General features: G+C 43.8%; 1 protein-coding gene across 1 annotated transcript in view; it reads right to left on the bottom strand.

Annotated features, from left to right (window-relative positions):
* Positions 1-8,321: 8,321 nt before the first annotated feature.
* gak (cyclin G associated kinase) overlaps positions 8,322-25,369 on the bottom strand; it is a 31,494-nt gene continuing 14,446 nt past the window's right edge. The window contains exons 12-28 of the mRNA XM_060907768.1: positions 22,980-23,029; positions 19,777-19,925; positions 19,565-19,687; positions 19,331-19,464; positions 17,715-17,909; positions 17,473-17,590; positions 17,301-17,380; positions 16,929-17,122; positions 16,607-16,771; positions 14,739-15,161; positions 14,283-14,420; positions 13,963-14,103; positions 12,170-12,259; positions 11,839-12,075; positions 11,596-11,747; positions 11,334-11,510; positions 8,322-10,287 (exon numbers count right to left, since the gene is read on the bottom strand). Coding sequence (XP_060763751.1) covers positions 10,186-10,287; positions 11,334-11,510; positions 11,596-11,747; positions 11,839-12,075; positions 12,170-12,259; positions 13,963-14,103; positions 14,283-14,420; positions 14,739-15,161; positions 16,607-16,771; positions 16,929-17,122; positions 17,301-17,380; positions 17,473-17,590; positions 17,715-17,909; positions 19,331-19,464; positions 19,565-19,687; positions 19,777-19,925; positions 22,980-23,029 — 2,668 coding nt within the window. The 3' untranslated portion in view covers positions 8,322-10,185. The remainder of the gene's footprint in view (positions 10,288-11,333; positions 11,511-11,595; positions 11,748-11,838; positions 12,076-12,169; positions 12,260-13,962; positions 14,104-14,282; positions 14,421-14,738; positions 15,162-16,606; positions 16,772-16,928; positions 17,123-17,300; positions 17,381-17,472; positions 17,591-17,714; positions 17,910-19,330; positions 19,465-19,564; positions 19,688-19,776; positions 19,926-22,979; positions 23,030-25,369) is intronic.

Genomic DNA, 25,369 nt, shown 5'->3' with positions numbered 1-25,369 from the left:
TGTACTTTACTATGTGTCTGGTCTGGTACCAATGGGACTTTGCAGCTTAAAGTTCACAGCTGTCGTTGTAAAGCTTTATTCAGAAAGATCATTAAAGTCAGCCTTTAAACACTAACTCTGTAGGTCTACACCTGATGGTACCACACTAATGACAAGAGAAAGTACCTTTGGTACAGTGAGGTGGAGTCCATGTGCTCGAGCTACACTCCTCTGAGTGTCTCAGTGCACCTGTCAGTCAGGACGTTAGGGCACGGCCACATCATGCTAATTAACTTTATGATTTTTTTTTCTGTTCTGAACTCAACCATTTGTGTGTTAATGATCTCAGGGGGACAGTATTTAATCACACACGCAGGATGGAGCTGACGGTGTTCCTGGTGTTAATGCTGTGCACTTGTCTGGCGGAAGTCACTTTCTGAACAGGATCCCAGTGCTGGATGCGGCGTTCTACCAGCTCTACATGTTCTGCTTCTCCATCGCGCACACCGTGGAGGAAACACGACCGGTGATACAGACAGTATTCAGGCGAGTCACGTTACAGTTAATATTTCTGATGGTGTCTAATTTCAGCTCTTTATCTTCAGGTCTGGATCACACCTGCCCACTTTTCTACAAACTTTACAACCAACGCACATGCACCTGGTCCCAGTAAAGCCTCCGATGTAGGCCAGGTATGCATTTAAATATTTAAATAGGTATGTAAATGAACTAGAGGATTAGCAGTTCCTGTTTCCATATCTGGCTATAAAAATAGCTTTTGGTTGTGTGATTTTATAGGCTGTGACTTAAAATATTTACAGTGGTGCTTGAAAGTTTGTGAACCCTTTAGAATTTTCTATATTTCTGCATAAATATGACCTAAAACATCATCAGATTTTCACACAAGTCCTAAAATTAGATAACGAGAACTTAGTTAAACAAATGAGACAAAAATATTATACTTGGTCATTTATTTATTGAGAAAAATGATCCAATATTACATATCTGTGAGTGGCAAAAGTATGTGAACCTTTGCTTTCAGTATCTGGTGTGACCCCCTTGTGCAGCAATAACTGCAACTAAACGTTTGCGGTAACTGTTGATCAGTCCTGCACACCGGCTTGGAGGAATTTTAGCCCGTTCCTCCGTACAGAACAGCTTCAACTCTGGGATGTTGGTGGGTTTCCTCACATGAACTGCTCGCTTCAGGTCCTTCCACAACATTTCCATTGGATTAAGGTCAGGACTTTGACTTGGCCATTCCAAAACATTAACTTTATTCTTCTTTAACCATTCTTTGGTAGAACGACTTGTGTGCTTACAGTCGTTGTTTTGCTGCATGACCCACCTTCTCTTGAGATTCAGTTCATGGACAGATGTCCTGACATTTTCCTTTAGAATTCGCTGGTATAATTCAGAATTCATTGTTCCATCAACAATGGCAAGCCGTCCTGGCCCAGATGCATCAAAACAGGCCCAAACCATGATACTACCACCACCATGTTTCACAGATGGGATAAGGTTCTTATGCTGGAATGCACTGCTTTCCTTTCTCCAAACATAACGATTCTCATTTAAACCAAAAAGTTCTATTTTGGTCTCATCCATCCACAAAACATTTTTCCAATAGCCTTCTGGCTTGTCTACGTGATCTTTAGCAAACTGCGGATGAGCAGCAATATTTTTTTTGGAAAGCAGTGGCTTTCTCCTTGCAACCCTGCCATGCACACTATTGTTGTTCAGTGTTCTCCTGATGGTGGACTCATGAACATTACCCAATGTGAGAGAGGCCTTCAGTTGCTTAGAAGTTACCCTGGGGTCCTTTGTGACCTCGCTGACTATTGCACGCCTTGCTCTTGGAGTGATCTTTGTTGGTCGGCCACTCCTGGGGAGGGTAACAATGGTCTTGAATTTCCTCCATTTGTACACAATCTGTCTGACTGTGGATTGGTGGAGTCCAAACTCTTTAGAGATGGTTTTGTAATCTTTTCCAGCCTGATGAGCATCAAGAATGCTTTTTCTGAGGTCCTCAGAAATCTCCTTTGTTTGTGCCATGATACACTTCCACAAACATTTGTTGTGAAGGTCAGACTTTGATAGATCCCTGTTCTTTAAATAAAACAGGGTGCCCACTCACACCTGATTGTCATCCCATTGATTGAAAACACCTGACTCTATTTTCATCTTCAAATTAACTGCTAATCCTAGAGGTTCACATACTTTTGCCACTCACAGATATGTAATATTTGATCATTTTCCTCAATAAATAAATGACCAAGTATAATATTTTTGTCTCATTTGTTTAACTGGGTTCCCTTTATCTACTTTTAGGACTTGTGTGAAAATCTGCTGATGTTTTAGGTCATATTTATGCAGAAATATAGAAAATTCTAAAGGGTTCACAAACTTTCAAGCACCACTGTAGATTGCATCATACAGAGGAGGGGCTGAGCAGTTTAAATTGGATGGGTTTATATGTGGCAACAGAAATCCAGGGAACTTAAAAAAAAAAAGCCTGATGTACGCTGCATGATTTCAGCCACATTGTGAAGGAGTTATCTGGTGGTGAGTTGAGATCAGACAATGATCAGGCCAGAGATCAGAGAATGTATTCGGATGTATAATGTGACATGCTCATGTTATAGTGTCCAAACACAGCCGACGACAAATTAGTTTCTGATAGATTTATGATTAATGTTTCAGTGTGTGCTGCTATGAGGTTCTTCTGAAGTCCACCAATCAGACACCCAACTCCCAGTACAGTAGCAGAGATAGAGAACGTAAAGAAGATTTGTTACCTCAGGTTTACTTTGGAGAATGTTTGGGTTTATGTGAGCCCTGTTCTGTACGAGCTGATTTCCAGATCGTGCTGATCGATGACTACGTTCTGCTTACGTCGTTTTCCTTAATTCTAGGTACATCATTAGATCTTCATCGTATAATTTTGACCTGGTGAAGACACTTTAGAAGTGTTTGTGTGTGTGAGACAGATTATGGATGGAATGATGGTTCTTCATGCTGCAGGTAAACCCGTGTTTGAGTGAGATGATGGGCCGAGCTGATATCTGGTTAATCAGAGCTTACTGGGACTTTGAGTTTCTGTGACCTGTCCTACTAAACTTCATCTGTATTGGAGGACTGCTGCTATACCTTCACCAAAGGTACACACACGCCTGTACATGGTGGTCCAGCAGGTATCATTACCACCTCAGAACTCCAGGGCCCTTGTTGGATGTCAGGTTCATGTCTGTTTGTGCTCTCCCTGGTTGTTTGTGGGTTTCATTCACGTTCTCGCTGGTTTCCCAGAAACATGCCAGCAGGTGGTTTGGCCTCTAGGTGTGAACTTGTGTGTATGGTGCACACACCTGTTTATAGGTGGCCAAGCAGGTCATCCCAAAACCTGAGCGTTTGTCACTGATGGTGGTTTGAACAGCGTGTATCAGGTCATTTACCGCGGCGTGCCCATCTCCATCTCCATTCAGCTGGATAATGTGGTGCACATGCAGGCTAAAGGCGTCACCATCATCCTGGACTTCAGCAGCACGCAGACGCAGGACCTGGTGGACGCTCTTACAGCTGTCATCTGTTCAACCACAGTAAGGGACCGACTATTTCTCAGGATCTCACGGCTGGATCGTACCAGATATGTTCAGTTTCACTAGCTTCAGTTTTCTGTACATGAAGTTCTGTGTCCTGTTCAGCAAAGCTCTTCAGTTTCCTGAAATATTTAAATTGCATCTTTCATTCCTCTGCAGTAAGAAACACCTCTCCTTCACCACTCTGTGGAAGTAAAGCGTGTGTGTTTGCTGTGCGGGTTGAAGCCCAGAGTCTGTCCCAGATCCACCACGAGCGTCCCGTTAAACCCCTGGACGAGGCAGTGTTCTGGTACTTCTGGTGTTATTTAGCAAACACTATAGAATCATTTGGTTCTTTTAAGGCATCTGTTTGTAAGTTAACACTGCAGGTTATAATTCAGTGATTTAGTTTTGTTGTTCATGCGCTAATTAAATTAACGAGTGAGATATTGGAGTGTCGTGTTCTTAGAGAGACGAGTTTCAGATGAACTCAGTTGACTGCATTTGTGCGTCTCCCTCTGATTGGTGGTGGTGATGGTTTCTGTCCTCTACTGTAGAGGATTGTGAGAGAGCGAGGGTTACGACCAGTCACACTGCAGAAAGCTCTCACTCTGCTTGACTGTATTTCTTTGGTTCTCGGAGCGTGGACAGAAAGCACAGAAAAAGATCTTGCTGTTAGAAAGGTGCTAGCATGGAATGCCTGTCACAAGCTATGGAAGGTGTGGAGATCGAAGCTGTCAAGGAGTATAAAAGTAAGACTCTTCACAACAACAGTAGAATCTGTGCTACTGTATGGCTCAGAGGCATGGACACTGACAAAGAAACTGACAAAGCAGCTCGATGGATGTTACACTAGAATGCTCAGGATGGCAATGAATATATCATGGACGAATCACCTCACTAATGAAGAACTCTACGGCGAACTTCCAAAAGGATCCAAAAAGGTACAGCAAAGAAGAATGCATCTCGCGGGACACTGTGTATGCCACACCGACGAAATGGCAAACAGATTGGTACTGTGGCAACCAACAGAAGGAAGACCTCGAAGAGGTAGAAGAAGGATAACTTACGTAGACAACTTATTGTCTGACACTGGATTGGACAATGTAAACGAGCTAAGGAATATAATGCAACAAAGAGACTTATGGAGCAAGCGTGTGTCTGACGTGATGCGACCTGACGGTCGACCTAACTAACTAACTTCCACTGACCTGCTGGTTGTTAGCGTTAGTCCTGGTGAGTGTCAGCAGGCTGGGATTTATTTTTTTAATACTCAGGTTGAGGTGCAGTATTGTTTTACAAGGATTCAAGCAGTTGGTGTTTACAGTGAGTGCATTATAGTGTCTGTAGAAGTTATTGTCTCCTAAAGGAAGGGTTAAAGGTGAGTGGGGTTAGTGAGTTTATTAAAGGTCCCATGGCATGAAATTTTCACTTTCTGAGGTTTTTTAACGTTAAAATGAGTTCCTCTGACCTTCTTAAGTCACCCCAGTGGCTAGAAATTTCATAATGTGTAAACCAATCTATGCCCAACATTTGAGAATGGTGCATCAAAACGGCGCGTTGATAAGCTCTTCCCTTTACTACATCAGCAAGGGAGATGATCCCCACGCCCCCCCTCTGGATTCCCACCCACTGTATGGATTGCCCCACCCAGTTGTAGTGAGGAGACCATAGAGGACACAACAACATGGCATCACCTAAGCGAGCGAAACATGGAAGTTGCGCTGTACATGGATGTGACAACACAGAAAGGAGTCTGTTTTTACTGCCGACGGGAGAGCCCCTGAAGACGCAGTGGCTTAATTTTATTTACTTCAATAATACGCCGTCGAGTCTACCTAAGACGGTGTATGTTTGTCGGAAGCATTTTCCTGATGAATGTTTCCACAACTTGGGACAGTACAGGGCAGGTTTTGCACATCAACTGTCACTGAAGCCTGGGTCCGTACCAAGCATCCCTGCCGCATCAGCCACAAACACCGAACAAGTAAGTGTATAACTGGTCGTTTTGCCATGCTTTAAAATCGGTGCGTTAGCCTAGCAATGGCTACATTAGCTGTGTAGCTAACTGCTTCCTGCAGTTAGCCAGGTAATCTGCGCTACAAAACTAAAGAGCATGCAGCATGCTCTGTTAAACTGAGTTTAGTCTGGAAATTGACTGTAACTTATGAGCTTATGTTTGACTATTGCTCCGCAATGCATGTCTTCTGTTGGATAAGCGCTATGTTGCTGTAGTTGCTGCTTCTATCCTCTTTGGTTATGGAGTGCATGTTCAAGCCTAGGGTATTATACGTTCGTAAACTACCACTCCAAACACTCTCACTCTCTGTTCTCTGTGTCACGTTGAGTTTACGAAAGGAGTCCGAGGGAGAACGGGGTTTTGTCTTAGCAGCGTGGCTACAGGCGCTGATAGCAGCGAGTATGTGTGCGCGCAGCTTGGTCAAGCCCCTTCCCCTCCCCCCATGGCCCGCCCCCACCCTCTACCTTTCCCCGCCTCCTGCTTCTCATTAGCAAAACGACGCACTGGGAAAAGCGCTGAAATGGGTCTTTCTCCCAGGAGGCTATATTTACGTGCCGAGGGTTCATTTCGAGAAAGGCTGCGGATATAACATCCGGAAACCTCCACGAGCCCGTTTAAAGCATCAACAAACCACCATGCCATGGCAAGGCAAGGCAAGTTTATTTATATAGCACATTTCATACACAATGGCAGTTCAATGTGCTTTACAGAAGTAAAAACAAAAACAGTAAACAATAGAGAAATAAAATTACATAAAATAATTTTATTTTTATTCTAAAACAATTAAGAGAATTAAAAAAAAATTAAAAGAAAATAATAATTAAACAATAGTAGAAATAAAATAATAAAATTAAGTAACCAGACTCAAAATAATAAAGAATAAAATAGAATAAAGTTAAAATTAAAGTAAATTTAAAACATGCAGAGAAAGTAAAAATTATTAAAAAAAGAAGACAATATTAATTATTTAACAGAAAGCATCTGAAAACAGCTTGGTCTTTAACCAAATTCACACTGTCGGTTAGTGGAGTCCGGACGCACACTGGAGTGCACTTCGTTTTGTCCATGGGACCTTTAACTGTCAATAGTGGGAAATGTAAACCCGAGATCTCAGCTCCGGAGTGTGAGATTCAGAACAAACTTGCACTCCTGTGTACGTCACAACCTCAGGAACCAGCACTGGAGAAGATCAGAGAAAGGTAACGTTTTCACCCTAAAAACTATTTTACTATTTGTGGGTTTTTGAGTGAAAAATGTAACTTTCTCAGATTTTCTCCAAATTCACACTGTCGGTTAGTGGAGTCCGGACGCACACTGGAGTGCACTTCGTTTTGTCCCATCACATTCCAAAGCTGAGATCTGAGGCTTTGTTTCCAACAAATTTCATCCAGTTGCAGGCTCTTATGGGCCGGGTTTGTGTGTGTTTACAGTTTAACATGAACAGTGATGGACCTGAGACACACTTCAGAGCTGTGCACTGCGTGTATCTCCATCTCCATGGCTGGTTTAGTGACCAGGCAGAAGGGAACCGTCAGGGCTTTCTAGTCCTTCAGAGAAGCCCAAACAGATCAGCATTTCAAATCTTATATTTACTTAAATTCTTTCATAAGTTCATGATAATTATTCTCTTCTAATTCGGTCTCATTTTCTATCAAATGTGCTTGAAAAGGTTACTGTCCTGAAAACATTAAAATCGAGTTCTCCAATGAGATTGTTTTTGTTTGTTGTCTGTAGGCTGAGAAGAGTTTAGAGCTGCTCACTCATTGGTTAGGACTTCATTGCCGGGACAGAAGGTCATGGCAGTGTATGTTTATGGAGGAAGTGACAGATGAATTAACCAATCAGATTTTGATTTATAGTGGTCGGGACCAAAAATGTATCGCCCTCGGCCTTCTCGAAGGCCAATGCGAGTTTAACCGTGAGTTGGCGCAGCAGTGAAGTCACCTTCCAGCCAGTGTAGCGTTCATCAGTAGTGTTAGTAGTGTTAGTGAAGGTCAAGCCAGTGCTATCGAGAGCTACAGACTAACGACTGAGAAACTAAGATTTCTGTCTCCAGACTCTTCTTCCACGCTGCACGCTCGCTACAGTATTTTTCACTCAGACTTAAGGATTCATTTCCCTGTGGAATTTACTGAGTTACTTTTTGCCACTGTGACGTGTGTGTGTGTGTGTGTGTGATGATCAAGTTTCGAGGCTGAACTTGGATTTCTCAGATGATAAACATGGTCTTTGTGTGTTGATGTGGAGGATGATCATCTCTACAGAAGGTACCAGTGGTCTGGATCTGTGCGGAGCAGAGAACTGGGACACCACTACAGGTCAGAGATCACTCTTATTTATGGCACGTTTAACAACAGACAGTGTGGCAAATCTGGATGTAGATTTAGATCCTTAACAAACAAGTGGCAGGAAAAACTTAACACGAGAGCGCACACGTGGTGTCGATGAACACGGACTTTATTCTTCTGTGGATCGCAGTCCTGATTCAAAAATGTCATCACTGGCAAAGTCGCTGTAGTGCAAGAGGAATAAAACATTTGATGTCCTTGTAAAATAAATCGACTTGAGGTTCATTACACCACCCCATCGTTGATTATTTTCCTCTAACAGTGCAACACCAAGTGATCTCTTCCTTCCTGTCCCACACACTTAAAGCAGTGATGAGTTAAGATCAGAGGAACGAGATTAACGATGGATTAAACACCATTAGCAGGTAAAACATGGCTGCGGTGTCAATAAAAACACTTCAGGCTTATCTACATGGTGACTGTGGTTTATTTTTCATACAATCCAAAAGAAGAAGAACAGGCAGATCATGTAGCTCAGTCTTTAGTAAAACGGATTTAAGAAAATAATAAGAAACTAAGAGATAAGGCTGTGGGGGGAAAAAAAAAGAAACCCTAAAATATAAAGAGGTATGTTTTTACCAAAATAGAGCATTATTTTACACACATGATGGAAAAATAACGAACAAGAACACTGAGAGCAATCATCACTTTAATCACAACCTTAAATTTCCCTTTTTTTTTTATATATGAAGATGTTTTTTTACCACCACAGGCTTCCAACCAGCGTTGCGTCCACGCTGTAGATATGTGATCTCTCAACACCACTTGGTTGTTTTTTTTCCCTTCTCCACGTGATCACTGCCTCTGAATACACACACACACACACACACACACCAGCAGCTGTGCTCCGATAAACTTTTGTTAGATTTCCCCTTAAATCATGGTTTATAGTGTCATCATTAAAAAGCTTCATCAAATGATCCGAGAGGTTGTAAATACAGACAAGTGCGTTAACATGAATTGATTCCTTCATTTCCAGTGTGAGGATGTCGACGAACTGGGCAGATAAAGTTTTTTTTTTTCTAAACACACTGACATCCTGGAACACACTGATTTAACTTTGGAAAAGAAGGGTTTAAATTATAGGTTAACTATTAAACATTAAGTCCAGCCCCTACTGGGATGCTCTCCGCAGTGTGAGGATGGTGACAGTTTGTAGAGCCGATTCTGTCTCCACGCTGCTGGTTAGTGTGCCGGGTCTCTGTGCTACTGGCAGCTGGAAATGATCTAACACACCATTCATCACTCTTTACTCCTCAGCATACACAGGGTCATGATCAGCGTCTCCAACACCACAAATACTGCACAAGTCCTTCATCACTACTCGGGTTTTTTCCAAACATTAGTTTCATCCAAAATATTGTAAGCCACAAGCTAAAATCTGGAATCAGTCCTCTTTTATAAACCGGTTAAATAATGATTTATGAAAAAAAAAAAAAAAGTCCATTTTCTCTCTTTCACACTTGACGTACAGATTAATATTTGGTCATTTTTGGGGAGAAAAGAAAGTGAGGGACGCCTCAGGATCAGAGCTCTGAAGCAGCTCCGCGTGTTGCTTTAAGGACAGTTTGCTGGTAATTGAGTATTAAATGATCGTTAGTGAACTAAACACAATGGAGCAGATCAGAATGGGGTCCTTTAATTTAATCCACTGATTTTTTTCTCTCCCTCAGACCTTGATTCAGTGCATCCCTGAACAATGAGGGAAATGAAATGAAAGTATAGACAAGGAGGGACGTCATGGTACATTCCAGCTGATAAGAACTTTTATATAAAGCACATTCACGTCTGTAGATGCTTTGGAATGATTTTAACCACACACACACTTCTTTTCTTCAGGTGTGACATCAGCAGCTTGTATGCAGCCTCATGAACAATAAATAAGACTTACGAGCTGTTCATAAACACATTCAACCCACGTGGAGTGACACACCTGAACACACAATTGGTAAGTAACAAATACCAGAAAGAGATGACAAAGGGGCGGGGGAAATCAATAAGTGACACTCCTTTCACTTTTGTTGCCTTAGTCATACAACCAACACACACACACACACACACACACACACACACACACGTACGTGAGCGCAGGTGAGAATTTCCTCTTCCAACTGTCTGTCCTTTCACTGAGAGACAGACAGGTCCACTCTGCTGTCTGTCTCGCTGTTTAAAGGCATGTTGGGTTTATAGAGATGCGTGTTTATTCTGAAGTCTCTCTCCCTCCGGTTCCTGAGAGGGACGCGTGCGTGTGCAGTATCGTCTCTCAGAACAGCGCTTTAGATCCTTGGTTCTCGAACTCGGACCAGGCATCATTCAGCTCCATGAAGATCATCTTGGCGTACTGCTCATACGGCTGCCCCGCCGCCTGGACAACAACAGGTTAGTGAGAAACGCGACAGCACTTCCTGCTCTTCTTAAACTGTGTTCACGCTCGTTTTCCCCCAAACTGCCAGCATTAATCTAATCAGGGCAGAAAAACACTAACTTACATACAACATGATAATGGAGCTCCTCCCCCTGCGCATGACACTTTTAAGGAGGGGGAGGGACAAGAGACACACCTGCCCCCTCACTTTTCTTTTTTAAAACTTCATGACCTTCATGGTTGTGAGCTGTGGGACAAGTGAGACCACTGCTATGAACTCGTTCCCCAGGACTGCTGTGAGGTTAACCTGAACACTTCAACAGAACACAGCGAGTGTTTAAACTACAGCCGTACAGATTCTGTTTATTTTCAAATTAAAATACATTAAATACGCAGCATCACTGGCTGATTAACCCAATTACTTCCCCCTGGACTGTATTTTATTTTCCACGATGTGACGTGTTGACCTTGAGTACGTTTGCTGAGAATCCCAGGGTCTCAGACTTCCTGAAGTACGCTACAGTATCTCAGTCAGAAACAGACGGGGAAAGCAGTGAAACGGAGCGACTGCTACATGAGAGTTCAGAGAGATCCCCAGAACCCACAGACCTGTTTTCTACCAGCTCACAGGTCAAGAACATTTCACCTGGATAGAGGCAGCATAACGTGAAAGCACGAAGATTTTCTGCAGGTTCATTTTATTTGAACTTTACATCTGATTTAGCTGAAAAAGCAGAAACATGCAGTTTCCTGGTGTCTCATGGCAACAGCACAGAAACAACTGCACAATCGTCATTAATGAGAAGAAAGTTGGTCCCAGTGAACTCTCAGATCATCTGCAGACTCAACCTCAGGATAACTGTGGTGCAGGTTGAGAGAAAAAAGTGCAATGTGTTTATTGTTCACTGCTGGGTGAAGAGAGAGATTTACTCCTCACATGGAGCTCAGTGTGTTTTTGAATACATCATTTAAAATTGTACCAAAATCATGACGAAATTTAAAATTTCATATGTACTGCAGCGTGTGTGTGAGTGAGACACACAGACCTTGTCAGGATGGACGATGAGCGCTGCTTTCCTGTAGAACTTCTTCACCTGGTCAGGTGTGAGCAGGTCGGCCATACTGACGGGTTTCCAGCGCGTCTCTCCCTCCCACAGCACCGTGTGTAATGTGGAGAGCAGAGCGCGGATATTCCGCTCCTTCCCCTCAATCCAGTCCAAAATCTAACACACACACACACACACACTGTGATGCGCACACACCTGGCTCACTGCTCATTTAGAGCAACCACAACCTGTGCATGTGTACCTGTAGTTTGAGTGGATCCATCCCTCTACTCATTTCCTGTTTCCTCATCTCAGCAATGGTGCGTGGTCCGCCCCTTTTATCCAGTTTGGAGGCGAATCCCTGAGTGGATAACAAATCTTCAAAATCATCCTCCTTCACCCTGGGCTTCGGACCTGAACACACACACACGCGCGCGCGCGTTATATCGCAGTGTCCCTGTAGAGCAGCAGTTGGGGATGTAGTAGTGTGTTTGTGTGTGTTTACCGAATCCTGGCCCCCTGATTCCTCGCTCCCCTCGCCCTCCAATCACACTAAAGTTGAGGTTGTAGTTGGGCTTTGCTGATTGGGCGGTGCTGGGTTTAGGGGCAGAACTTGGAGGGGCCCAGGGTTTATTAGCAGGTCCAGATGTGGCCTGCTGCCATGACTGACTCGAGCTCTTTGATGTTCCAGCAGAGGGCGCTGCTTTAAATCCAGAACCTGAGAAACCACTGCTAGAGGAGCCTGAAACACAATCAATCATGAAACATACAGTAAATTTGACACTCTCTGTGTGTGTGTGTGTGTGTGTGAGTGAGAGAGAGAGAGAGAATCTGACCTGGCAGAGTGGAGCCCAGGTTACCAAGGTCAGCAAAGGGGTCAAAGCTCTGAGACTTAGCCTTCGAGAATGATGAGGACACACCTGGAGCTAAACACACACACGTACAGTTAGGTCCATAAATATTTGGACAGACATTTTTCTAATGTTGGTTCTGTACATTACCACAATGAATTTTGAACAAAACAATTCAGATGCAGTTGAAGTTCAGACTTTCAGCTTCAATTCAGTGGGTTGAACAAAATGATTGCATAAAAATGTGAGGAACTAAAGCATTTTTTAAACACAATCCCTTCATTTCAGAGGCTCAAAAGTAATTGGACAAATTAAATAATTGTAAATAAAATGTTCATTTCTAATACTTGGTTGAAACCCCTTTGTTGGCAATGACTGCCTGAAGTCTTGAACTCATGGACATCACCAGACGCTGTGTTTCCTCCTTTTTAATGCTCTGCCAGGCCTTTACTGCAGCGGTTTTCAGTTGCTGTTTGTTTGTGGGCCTTTCTGTCTGAAGTTTAGTCTTTAACAAGTGAAATGCTGCTCAATTGGGTTGAGATCAGGTGACTGACTTGGCCATTCAAGAATATTCCACTTCTTTGCTTTAATAAACTCCTGGGTTGCTTTGGCTTTATGTTTTGGGTCGTTGTCCATCTGTATTATGAAACGCCGACCAATCAGTTTGGCTGGATTTGAGCACACAGTATGTCTCTGAATACCTCAGAATTCATCCGGCTGCTTCTGTCCTGTGTCACATCATCAATAAACACTAGTGATCCAGTGCCACTGGCAGCCATGCATGCCCAAGCCATCACACTGCCTCCGCCATGTTTTACAGATGATGTGGTATGCTTTGGATCATGAGCTGTACCACGCCTTCGCCATACTTTTTTCTTTCTATCATTCTGGTAGAGGTTGATCTTGGTTTCATCTGTCCAAAGAATGTTCTTCCAGAACTGTGCTGGCTTTTTTAGATGTTTTTTTAGCAAAGTCCAATCTAGCCTTTTTATTCTTGAGGCTTATGAGTGGCTCGCACCGTGCAGTGAACCCTCTGTATTTACTTTCATGCAGTCTTCTCTTTATGGTAGATTTGGATATTGATACGTCTACCTCCTGGAGAGTGTTGTTCACTTGGTTGGCTGTTGTGAAGGGGTTTCTCTTCACCATGGAAATTATTCTGCGATCATCCACCACTGTTGTCTTCTGTGGGCGTCCAGGTCTTTTTGCATTGATGAGTTCACCAGTGCTTTCTTTCTTTCTCAGGATGTACCAAACTGTAGATTTTGCCACTCCTAATATTGTAGCAATTTCTCGGATGGGTTTTTTTCTGTTTTCGCAGCTTAAGGATGGCTTGTTTCACCTGCATGGAGAGCTCCTTTGACCGCATGTTTTCTTCACAGCAAAATCTTCCAAATGCAAGCACCACACCTCAAATCAACTCCAGGCCTTTTATCTGCTTAATTGAGAATGACATAACGAAGGAATTGCCCACACCTGCCCATGAAATAGCCTTTGAGTCAATTGTCCAATTACTTTTGGTCCCTTTAAAAACAGGGTGGCACATGTTAAGTAGCTGAAACTCCTAAACCCTTCATCCAATTTTAATGTGGATCCCCTCAAATGAAAGCTGAAAGTCTGGACTTTATGTCCATTATATAACTATAACTTGAATACGTTTCAGTAAACAGGTAAAAAAAAGAATTTGTGTCAGTGTCCAAATATATATGGACCTAACTGTATATGTGAGATACACACAAACACACACACATTATGTGATTGATCAGTTGATTGGTTACCAGTGAAGGTGGGTTTTTTAGCATTAGCAGACATGCTAGCTGCAGTGCCAGAGGTTCTGGTGGTCCAGCTTTCCCAGCCACCCAATAAATCAGGCTGACTCGCTGATGAGGTCATCTTGGGCACATCCCCCGTGAGCTTATCTATTCAATTACACCAATTATCATTGAGATCACGTCTGATTAACATACCGATCCATTTAACGTGCACACACACACACCAAGAATCAGCTGAGAGAAAAATCACACTGCTGTGGGGTTTAACAGCCAATCAGATCAAGCTTCAGGATGAGGTCATGTGATCAGTGAATACTGGCGCTTACTGAGGTCGAAGAGGCTGGAGTTGGTGGCAGGAGGTGGAGCTTTGAGACCGCCGCCCTCTGACCTGAGCAGGTCACCAAACGGGTCTGTTCCACCCGTGACCCCTGACCCCACACCAAACGGGTCGAAGAGGTCATCGACTGTTGAGAGAGAGGATTACAGAACATGGGTTTAGAACTCTTGTGTTCTCAAATAATTGATTGCTACACAAACAAAAAGCCAAAAATCTGAGGCTCTAGAACCCTTTTGGCAGAACAATTCCAGCATGTCTGAGTTCTGAGGGTGTGGAATGTGAATGCTGTGGAACATTGTGTGCTCCTAGAAGGCTACAGCAGTTATTCTAGCTTCCAGAGAATAATTCTTGCATGCCTGAACTCTCAGGTTCTGAAATGCTCCAGATCATGGTTCTGCTGAGGGGAACCGTGTGGATGGAGGGCTCAGAGCCAGTAGTGGGGTACCTTTGGGGGCAGTAGAAGTGGAGTCAGCTGTGTTGGGGCTATCAGGGTCAGCTGAAGGCTGGCTGGGCGTGTTGCTGAAGAACAGATCATCCGTCTCCCCTGTATGGGCAGGGCCAGGGGTGGAGCCAAACAGATTGTTCAGCAAATCACTGTTACTGGAGCAATTCTTCATTCCTGTTTCTGGGGCGACGGCTGGAGGGCAGGGGTCAGAGTTCAGGCCTAGCAGATCCTCCGTGTCAGGCTGGGGGTCAGAGGTCGTGAACTCCACCTCAAACAGAGGCTCGCTCGCATCACGGGATAGGGTTCCCTCTGCAGGGGCGGAGTAGGAGACCGATTCCTCACCCGATTCGCCGCCACTCAGATCGTCCTGCTCATCCACTGGTCCACACACACCGTCAGTGTGATGGTGCGGCTCGCCCACTTCTGAACAGAACAAAACCCAAAAATAAACTCCTTTATACCGACAGGTAATATCCACACAAGACATGTTCCAGTGCTCACTTGTTCAGATTTGTATCTGTATACTGTGCACAGATTTTATTTTAACAGAAAAACAGTGTCCCTGGGCGCCGAACTCTCTCTCTCTCTCTCTGAGGGTCAGATATCACGCGGAGGACAAATCATGACGTCACTGACACCAAACACGACTCTGCAAGGAACCTGGACACGATCGCTTCTAAGCTGCTGTAAACAACCCTAAAGATGCTGAGCGTCAAGCGGTTGGGTGTAAAAATAATCCCCATCACGGATCATTTTATGGGACATGCTTTCATTTGTTTTTATTCACCAAGAAAAGCGATCTTTTAGATGGCAAGAATCATGTTGCTATGGCAACAGAATTGTTTACTCACATCGGTGTCAGTACTGCATGCGTGTTATCGAGCAGAGAGAGATGTAAACTTCAGATAAGTGAAGTCTGTTGCTTGGCAGATTTTGTTGCCAGTTTAAAAAAAACACCCACACATGGTTACAGAAAATTTCTGATCAGATTTTTAGAGCTAGAAGCCTTTGCCACATTCATTCATTACAGCGCGGTGAAATTCTCTCTGTATTTAACCCACCTGAAGTCAGGAAAATGCACACAGTCCCAGTGAAGCTAAACAATTTACTTTACTAAACAATTTTATAAAAACAGTATTAAAAAAGTTAGCCTAATGACTGCTAGCAAACCCGACTAACACACAGATGGCTAGTGCTAAAGACGCAACATTAGCAACGGCGTAGAGCAAAAACTGGGTAGCTGCCAACTTGGCTAAAGCAGTGCTGTATGCTAAGCAGTGCATGGAGTCAACTGTGGGTGGTAGAAATGGGCAACTGGACTTGCTTGAAGATTCTTGAAAACGTTTCACCTCTCGTCCAAAAGGCTTCCTCAGTTCTGTCTGACTAATAGGGAGTATCCAATTAGTCAGACAGAACTGAGGAAGCCTTTTGGACGAGAGGTGAAACGTTTTCAAGAATCTTCAAGCAAGTCCAGTTGCCCATTTCTACCACCCACAGTTTACTATGACCTGGATGATTGAGAATCTTCACAGACATGCATGGAGTCAAAGAATGGCTGGGGCGATCTCACACGATCAAGTCTGCAATCGGTTGGTTGAATTTCACTTGAACTCCACCCACTGTGCTCCAGGGACACTGGGGCTCCTGCTTTCACTCCGAGAAACCTTCCAGAAACTAAACAGATCAAACTACGATTCCCACCAAGACTTGATTTAGAAAAGAAAGTAGCAGTGTAGCGCATCACTCATTCTGAATCATGACAGCAGTGTTAAACCACTACTGGGATGTAAAGTATTAATATTGGCACCATCTTAACACAGCATTTCAGATTACGCTGCAAGAGGTGACGTGTGAGGAGAGCAGCGTACCCTCCCAGTCCAGGGTCTGGAAGAAGTTGTTAGCGTTGGAGTCTGTGCTGGTGCTGGGAGGTGAGGGAGAGTCTGCACTCCGTTCTTCAGGAGAATGTTCTGGCTCTGCACAGCCCGAGTCATAGAACACAGTAGAACCTGGCTGCCGAGGAAGTTCTGGCTTCCCTACAGAAACACAGAGGAAGAAAGAGATATACGGGTTTACACTTGATGCACTTCCACATGACTTCCTGACCTGATTATTTTAGAGATCGGAGATTCTCCACCCCACGTGAGATCCTAACCCACGCCTCTGAAACACACTGGAAGCAGAGTTTCTCACCAAACTTGGCCAGGATCTCCTGCTGCTCGTCTCGGCTGGAGAATAGGATCTTGGGATTGAGGCCTTTAGTGGAGAAGTTCTCCCAGGGTGGAGTCTTGTGGGCAGGGTGATCACGAGGCTCTACCTCCACATCCAGGTTCACTTGGAAAAGGTCGGGGTATTTCTCCTGGATGTCACATGCATCCAGATCATACCTGTATAATTTAAAAAAAAAAAAAAAAATTCTTCAATTTTATTTAACCTTTATGATGTTTGTTCATTCATTCTGGCTCTACACTTGATTCTGGCTGTCCAGAATAACTCTAATTTCCATTATACCATCAAAACAGTAAACGAGTCTCTGATCTGAGATCAGCCCTGTTCCTCACTCACTTGGCGAATTTGACGGTTGTGGCATTTTGAGGAACAAAACCAGTGTGGAACTGAATCTGGAACATCTTCATGGAGGCCATCTACACAGAACACACCCCAAAATACATCAACACACACAACTTTCTACAATAATATCACCATCTCTCCCTCTCTCTCTCTCTCTCTCACTCACCTTGGCCTGAAGGCGTCCCCCGAGTGTCGCGCGAGCATGGTAGATGATAACCAGCACATCACCCTGCACCAACACGTTGAGGGGAATCTCAGCTCTGCCATCCTCGATCTTAAAGTCCCTGTACACATACAGAGTTTCAATCAATCACTGTTACTGAAAATCCAGACCATCAGTCTTCTCTCAGCTGGGGGGATTTCAAACATGGGCAAAAACAGGAAGTTGTAACTGATCATGTGACTCACCTCATCCTGTCATATTCCTGCGAGGTGGTGGCGACTCGCTCGTCTCCGACGTAGACCTCACAGAAGGGCCGGCAGCCGTTTCTCTGCTTGTTGAAGAGTGGCACGGGCGTCATGACGATGGAGCGGAGCATTATGGGCTTGCTGTGGGGGATTATGGGCTCCTCCGCCATCATGTCACACATGTACTCTATATACCTGCAGTCAATTAGCACATCTCAGGTCACCACTAACCCTCAAAACACACACACAGCAATAATTACTGTACAATCTATACACACCTGCAGTATCAGGTCATCAGAGCCGTGTACTTGAAGATACCTACAATAAAAACTTGGCGGGGTAGAAACCGTGCTTTGGTGCCAAATTATTTTTAGCCGCTTTTGAAGCTTGTGTGTGAAAAGATGATGCCTTGAGAAGATGCGGTATTCTCGTGCATTCTGGCTACAGTGTGGTTGCTATAGCAACCCACAGGGACCTGCACAGCTTTTCTATAAGGTGACTTCGGGTCACAGATTCAAAAGGTTTTCCAGAATCTAAGTACTAGGAATTAGTGAGTTAGGAGTGAGCTGGGACGTTTCAGTAAACACACACTTCCAACTTTTACCTGCTTGCAGCTTTCCCGAGAAGAGGAAAAGGGTAAAAACCTAAATCATGAATGACTTCGGGGCAATATTACAACAAGAATCTTACTTATATCATCCATAAACGTGTAAATAATGCCGTGCGCCAGCAGGGGGCGCCACAGGCTGATAAACCACAGAGTCAGCTTTCTTCTCACAGGACTTCAGGAAGGTTTCCTCAAAAGATTTCCAATTCCTCAAATTCAGTCAATATTTTCTAAATAAAACATTCTAAAAGTTTATTTTACAAGATAACGGAGCAGGACTCTGTAGATGGACAGGGAAACGACTCATTATTTAAATAATTAATAAATAAAATGAGTAATACTAATGATCAATCCTTCACACTATGAAGGCTGTAATTCCCGTGTGGCTCTGAGCTGTGGACCCCTCCAGACCCTCAGTCCTCACTGCTCCGACTAATCCCCTCCATCAGGGACGGGCTGTATTCCATCCTTTTTTAAATAACATTGATGTAAACGTCACTCTGCAGGATGGTTAAAGTTTGTGATAGAATTCTCTAACCAAACCCTGATTGAAACTCGTTCTTTAACACAGTTCTTTCAGGAACAGGTGGAGTTATACTGAGGTCATGTGACCCTTCACCTGCACAGGTCCACTCTATAATACTCGTTACATCACGACTAATGTAGAGCATCACACAGTGGAGGGGGATCAATACTTATGCACTCAACTTTTGTAATTTTCTTGCTCAGTCTTCCCCTCCCCCCGTGTCAGAGAAAAACCACACACTTACACAGAACTCAGCCTGAGGGCCAGAGAACACCGAGCTACACACTGCACAGGAAACCAACACACACACACACACACACACACGGGAAGAGCTGTGTGCGCGATACCAGGTTCAGTGTTTAAAACAGCTAATAAATAACTCATGGAAATCATTTACATGGTTCTCCATCTTCCGTTTTATTTCAGGTTGAATTCAACACTCAACCTCAGTGGGCGGAGTCACTGTTTGAATGTGTGTGTTACCTTTTGTGTGAGGGTGTGATACCCGGTGGACAGCGCTTCATGCTGAACATGTACACTGCAGCCTCAGCTGTGGAGAAGAGACGACAGAAACACAGGAACGAACACACTGCTACAGCCGACGCCGCACGCCCATCCTGCACGCACGCACACACAGTTAATATCTTCTGTTCTCCATAAGCTTTGTCTTTATACATTACGACTGGGAGAGCAGTTAGAAAGTGTGTGTGCACGTACTAAGCAGTGTATGATGCAGATGTTCCTCTGGTCCTGTTTGAGCCACTGGTGCATGCTCTTACACACACTGTAGAGACTCGTCAGTGTGGGAGCACGACGTACCTGCCAACCACACTCCCTCACCTACACACACACACAATATCATATACATGCATACCCAAGTACACTTAAGTAGCCACACAGTTGCTATCTCAGGGGTGTGTGTGTCTGACCCGGTTGTGGAAGCGGCTCGGTCTGTACAAGCGTCTGGACAGGTTATACACAGCGTAGTGACCTGCGTGCCGAGAGTCCAGATACAGACGCACATCCTCAATGTTGTTCTTAATAGCTGACTCCACCCCTTCAGCTGGGAACGACATGACTACACACACACACACACACACACACACACACACACACACACACACAGTGTTAATGCTACACTACATGAGGAGTGTACCATTAAAGCTCAGTGTTTATGTAACTGTTATCCACTTTAATGTTGAGCACAGGGTTCTAACGAGACCAAAATATCACCATAGTGGCACCAGTCATAACAGCCAGGGGGTTCAGGGGCCCAAAAGCTCATGGGTTCTACATGCTCGGCTCAGAGATGCATTCTAGTGCATTTCCTGGCCCTTGCAGGCCTCCCTGAAACTCACCGTTTTTGGGAATATTTAGGAGATTTTTTTTGCCAAAAGTTGCTGTGATCGTTTTGTTTTTATTCTATAAATGTCCCTAATAGTTGAATATTATTATACAGTGCCTTGCAAAAGTATTCATACCCCTTGAACTTTTTCACATTTTTCCACCTTACAACCACGAACTTAAAGTTTTTTATTGAGATTTTATGTGATAGACCAACACAGAGTAGCACATAATTGTGAAGTGAAACAAAAATGATAAATGGTCTTCAAAATTTTAAACAAATAAAAGTCTGAGAAATGTGGTGTGCATTAGTATTCAGCCCCCCTGCGTCAATACTTTGTAGAGTCACCTTTTGCTGCAAGTCTTTTGTGGTATGTCTCTACCAGCTTTGCACATCTAGACACTGAAATTTTTGCCCATTCTTCTTTGCAAAATAGCTCAAGCTCAGCCAGATTGGATGGAGAGCGTCTGTGAACAGCAATTTTCAAGTCTTGCCACAGATGCTCAATGGGATTTAGGTCTGGACTTTGACTGGGCCATTCGAACACATGAATATTCTTTGATCTAAACCATTCCATTGTAGCTCTGGCTGTATGTTTAGGGTCATTGTCTTGCTGGAAGGTGAATCTCCTTCCCAGTCTCAAGTCTTTTGCAGCCTCCAACAGGTTTTCTTCCAGGATTGCCCTGTATTTAGCTCCATCCATCTTCCCATCAACTCTGACCAGCTTCCCTGTCCCTGCTGAAGAAAAGCATCCCCATGGCATGATGCTGCCACCACCATGTTTCACAGTGGGGATGGTGTGTGCAGGGTGATGAGCAGTGTTGGTTTTCCGCCACACATAGCGCTTTGCATTTAGGACAAAAAGTTCAACTTTGGTCTCATCTGACCAAAGCACCTTCTTCCACGTTTGCTGTGTCCCCTACATGGCTTCTGGCAAACTGCAAATGGGACTTATTATGCCGTCTTTCAACAACGGCTTTCTTCTTGCCACTCTTCCAAAAAGGCCAGATTTGTGGAGTGTACGACTTATAGTTGTCCTGTGCACAGATTCTCCCACCTGAGCTGTGGATTTCTGCAGCTCCTCCAGAGTGATCATGGGCCTCTTGGCTGCTTCTCTGACCAGTGCTCTCCTTGCTCGCTCTGTCAGTTTAGGTGGACGGCCATGTCTTGGTAGGTTTGCAGTTGTGCCATACTTTTTCCATTTTTGAATGATGGATTGAACAGTGCTTCTTGAGATGTTCAGAGCTTGGGATATTTTTTTAATAACCTAACCCTGCTTTAAACTTCTCCAGAACTTTATCCCTGACCTGTCTGGTGAGTTCTTTGGTCTTCATGATGCTGTTTGTTCTTCAGTGTTCTCTAACACACCACTGAGGCCTTCACAGAACAAGTGTATTTATGCTGAGAGTAAATTACACACAGTAGGACTCTTAACTAATTAGATGACTTCTGAAGGCAATTGATTGCACTGGATTGTATTTAGAGGCATCAGAGTACAGGGGGCTGAATACTAATGCACACCACATTTTTCAGATTTTTATTTGTTTAAAATTTTGAAGACCATTTATCATTTTCGTTTCACTTCACAATTATGTGCTACTCTGTGTTGGTCCATCACATAAAATCTCAATAAACTAGATAGAACTCAACGCCATCGATGGGGATTCCCCCGCCTGGTGGACTACACGCCTTATTAAGTTGTGATTTGGGGATGGACATTTGACCTCACAGTAATCTTGACCTGGTGAAATTACTTGCATTTGCCTTGGAGATATTGTGTTCACAAGGTTTTTGGACAGACATTTGACCTCACAGCGACCTTGACCTTTTGATCTCAAAATCTAATCAGTTCATGTTTGTCCCAAAGCGCACAAATGGTGAAAGTTTGGTGAAATTCCTTTCATTAGCCTTTGAGATATCGCGTTCACAAGGTTTCGGGACGGACGCACGCACGGACGCACAACCCGAAAACATAATGCCTCCTGCAAGATGGTGGAGGTATAAAAACTTTTAAGTTCGTGGTTGTAAGGTGGAAAAATGTGAAAAAGTTCAAGGGGTATGAATACTTTTTCAAGGCACTGTAATAAGTCTTAAATCAAAAACAACCATTTGACGTTCACCAAGTGTCAGCTTTATTTTCAGCTTCAGCCATTCATTCAATTACAGGACATGGCGATCCAGATCTAACTCGGGGACCGGTGTGTATTACTGCATGGGGCGTAAGCGTCTCTTAACACGGATGGCACTTTACCACAAACGCAGCATGAGGAAGGAGGGATAGCGGACGAGTACGATCCGTGACCATCTCCACACAGAACAACTCGGGCAGCTGCGCACTGGGCGCTGACGTGGACGGGGAGTGGAGTGTGTCCGAGTGTAGAACATTCACATGGTGGTGCGCCGTCACCCCGCGTGGGGCATAACAAGAGAAAATTAACCAAAAGGCCACATTTTCAAGATTGACGAGTCTTTTTATTCATGTAGCGGCAACTTTTACAGGCGTGTCAGCAATATTGTGGGCATAGCGGGAAGAAAACGCTGCGTGTCGGCCTGATACACTGAAAAGACAGAGTTAGAACCCTGGAGCATGTTGCCATAAGAACAACTCATCACCGCACTGATTAGTTTCTCCACCTGGAATTACACTGACTGCCAGCAATGTACTCTAAACTACAGTTATTACAGTCAGTGTAGTTTATTAACACCATTACAGAATACGTTAGTCTTTATCTCATGTTCTGCATGTGTGTGTGTGTGTGTGTGTGTGTGTGTGTCTCTCTCGCTCACCTGCTATTCTGGAAGTGATGTAGGACAGGTCCAGATCTCCTTTAGCATAGCTGACACACACACACACACACACACACACACACACACACACACTTAAGTTAAACCATCCCAATCTTATTCAGAAGCTTATCAAGACATCCTGAAAGAGTGCTGATTATTCCCTGCCTATTACATCACCTTTAATCTCCATCACTGCTGTGTGTGGAGTGTAGAACATTCTCCGTTTCTGCATTATAATAGGTTTATGGCAAACACAAACAATAATTAGCTAGAATTGAAATGCCCCTTCCACACGCAATTCCTATTGGGAAAGTCAGGAAGGTGTTCTCTGAGCTCAGCATGATGTCACCAGTATGGCTGATCACCCTGTCAACAGCAAATAACACTTCACTCCAGTCAATCTGGAACACTGACTGGACAGTTCACTGCTCTGAGGAAGTAAACAGCAACACGAACAGGACAAACGCTACACTGAACTGCACCTGCAGGGGGCACTGTGTGCGGACGCTGCATTACAGCATGATCACATGGTACAGTAACAGACATGACTTTATACATCATTATGACTATACTCATGTGTCAGCCAGTCAGAACACAGGATTTACAGGATGGGTCATACACTACCGTTCAAAAGTTTGGGGTCACCCAGACAATTTTATGTTTTCCATGAAAAGTCACACTTTTATTTCCCACCATAAGTTGTAAAATGAATAGAAAATATAGTCAAGACATTTTTCTGGCCATTTTGAGCATTTAATCGACCCCACAAATGTGATGCTCCAGAAACTCAATCTGCTCAAAGGAAGGTCAGTTTTATAGCTTCTCTAAAGAGCTCAACTGTTTTCAGCTGTGCTAACATGATTGTACAAGGGTTTTCTAATCATCCATTAGCCTTCTGAGGCAATGAGCAAACACATTGTACCATTAGAACACTGGAGTGAGAGTTGCTGGAAATGGGCCTCTATACACCTATGGAGATATTGCACCAAAAACCAGACATTTGCAGCTAGAATAGTCATTTACCACATTAGCAATGTATAGAGTGGATTTCTGATTAGTTTAAAGTGATCTGCATTGAAAAGAACAGTGCTTTTCTTTCAAAAATAAGGACATTTCAAAGTGACCCCAAACATTTGAACGGTAGTGTACAACCCCGATTCCAGAAAGGTTGGGACAAAGTACAAATTGTAAATAAAAACGGAATGCAATAATTTACAAATCTCAAAAACTGATATTGTATTCACAATAGAACATAGACAACATATCAAATGTCGAAAGTGAGACATTTTGAAATTTCATGCCAAATATTGGCTCCTTTGAAATTTCATGACAGCAACACATCTCAAAAAAGTTGGGACAGGGGCAATAAGAGGCTGGAAAAGTTAAAGGTACAAAAAAGGAACAGCTGGAGGACCAAATTGCAACTCATTAGGTCAATTGGCAATAGGTCATTAACATGACTGGGTATAAAAAGAGCATCTTGGAGTGGTAGCGGCTCTCAGAAGTAAAGATGGGAAGAGGATCACCAATCCCCCTAATTCTGCGCCGACAAATAGTGGAGCAATATCAGAAAGGAGTTCGACAGTATAAAATTGCAGAGAGTTTGAACATATCATCATCTACAGTGCATAATATCATCAAAAGATTCAGAGAATCTGGAAGAATCTCTGTGCGTAAGGGTCAAGGCCGGAAAACCATACTGGGTGCCCGTGATCTTCGGGCCCTTAGACGGCACTGCATCACATACAGGCATGCTTCTGTATTGGAAATCACAAAATGGGCTCAGGAATATTTCCAGAGAACATTATCTGTGAACACAATTCACCGTGCCGTCCGCCGTTGCCAGCTAAAACTCTATAGTTCAAAGAAGAAGCCGTATCTAAACATGATCCAGAAGCGCAGACGTCTTCTCTGGGCCAAGGCTCATTTAAAATGGACTGTGGCAAAGTGGAAAACTGTTCTGTGGTCAGACGAATCAAAATTTGAAGTTCTTTATGGAAATCAGGGACGCCGTGTCATTCGGACTAAAGAGGAGAAGGACGACCCGAGTTGTTATCAGCGCTCAGTTCAGAAGCCTGCATCTCTGATGGTATGGGGTTGCATTAGTGCGTGTGGCATGGGCAGCTTACACATCTGGAAAGACACCATCAATGCTGAAAGGTATATCCAGGTTCTAGAGCAACATATGCTCCCATCCAGACGACGTCTCTTTCAGGGAAGACCTTGCATTTTCCAACATGACAATGCCAAACCACATACTGCATCAATTACAGCATCATGGCTGCGTAGAAGAAGGGTCCGGGTACTGAACTGGCCAGCCTGCAGTCCAGATCTTTCACCCATAGAAAACATTTGGCGCATCATAAAACGGAAGATACGACAAAAAAAGA

The sequence above is a fragment of the Neoarius graeffei genome, chromosome 24, assembly GCF_027579695.1.
Source record: "Neoarius graeffei isolate fNeoGra1 chromosome 24, fNeoGra1.pri, whole genome shotgun sequence".
Classification (NCBI taxonomy): Eukaryota; Metazoa; Chordata; class Actinopteri; order Siluriformes; family Ariidae; genus Neoarius; species Neoarius graeffei.
Note: the sequence above shows the minus strand (reverse complement) of the source record. Positions and strands in the feature narration are given on the sequence as shown.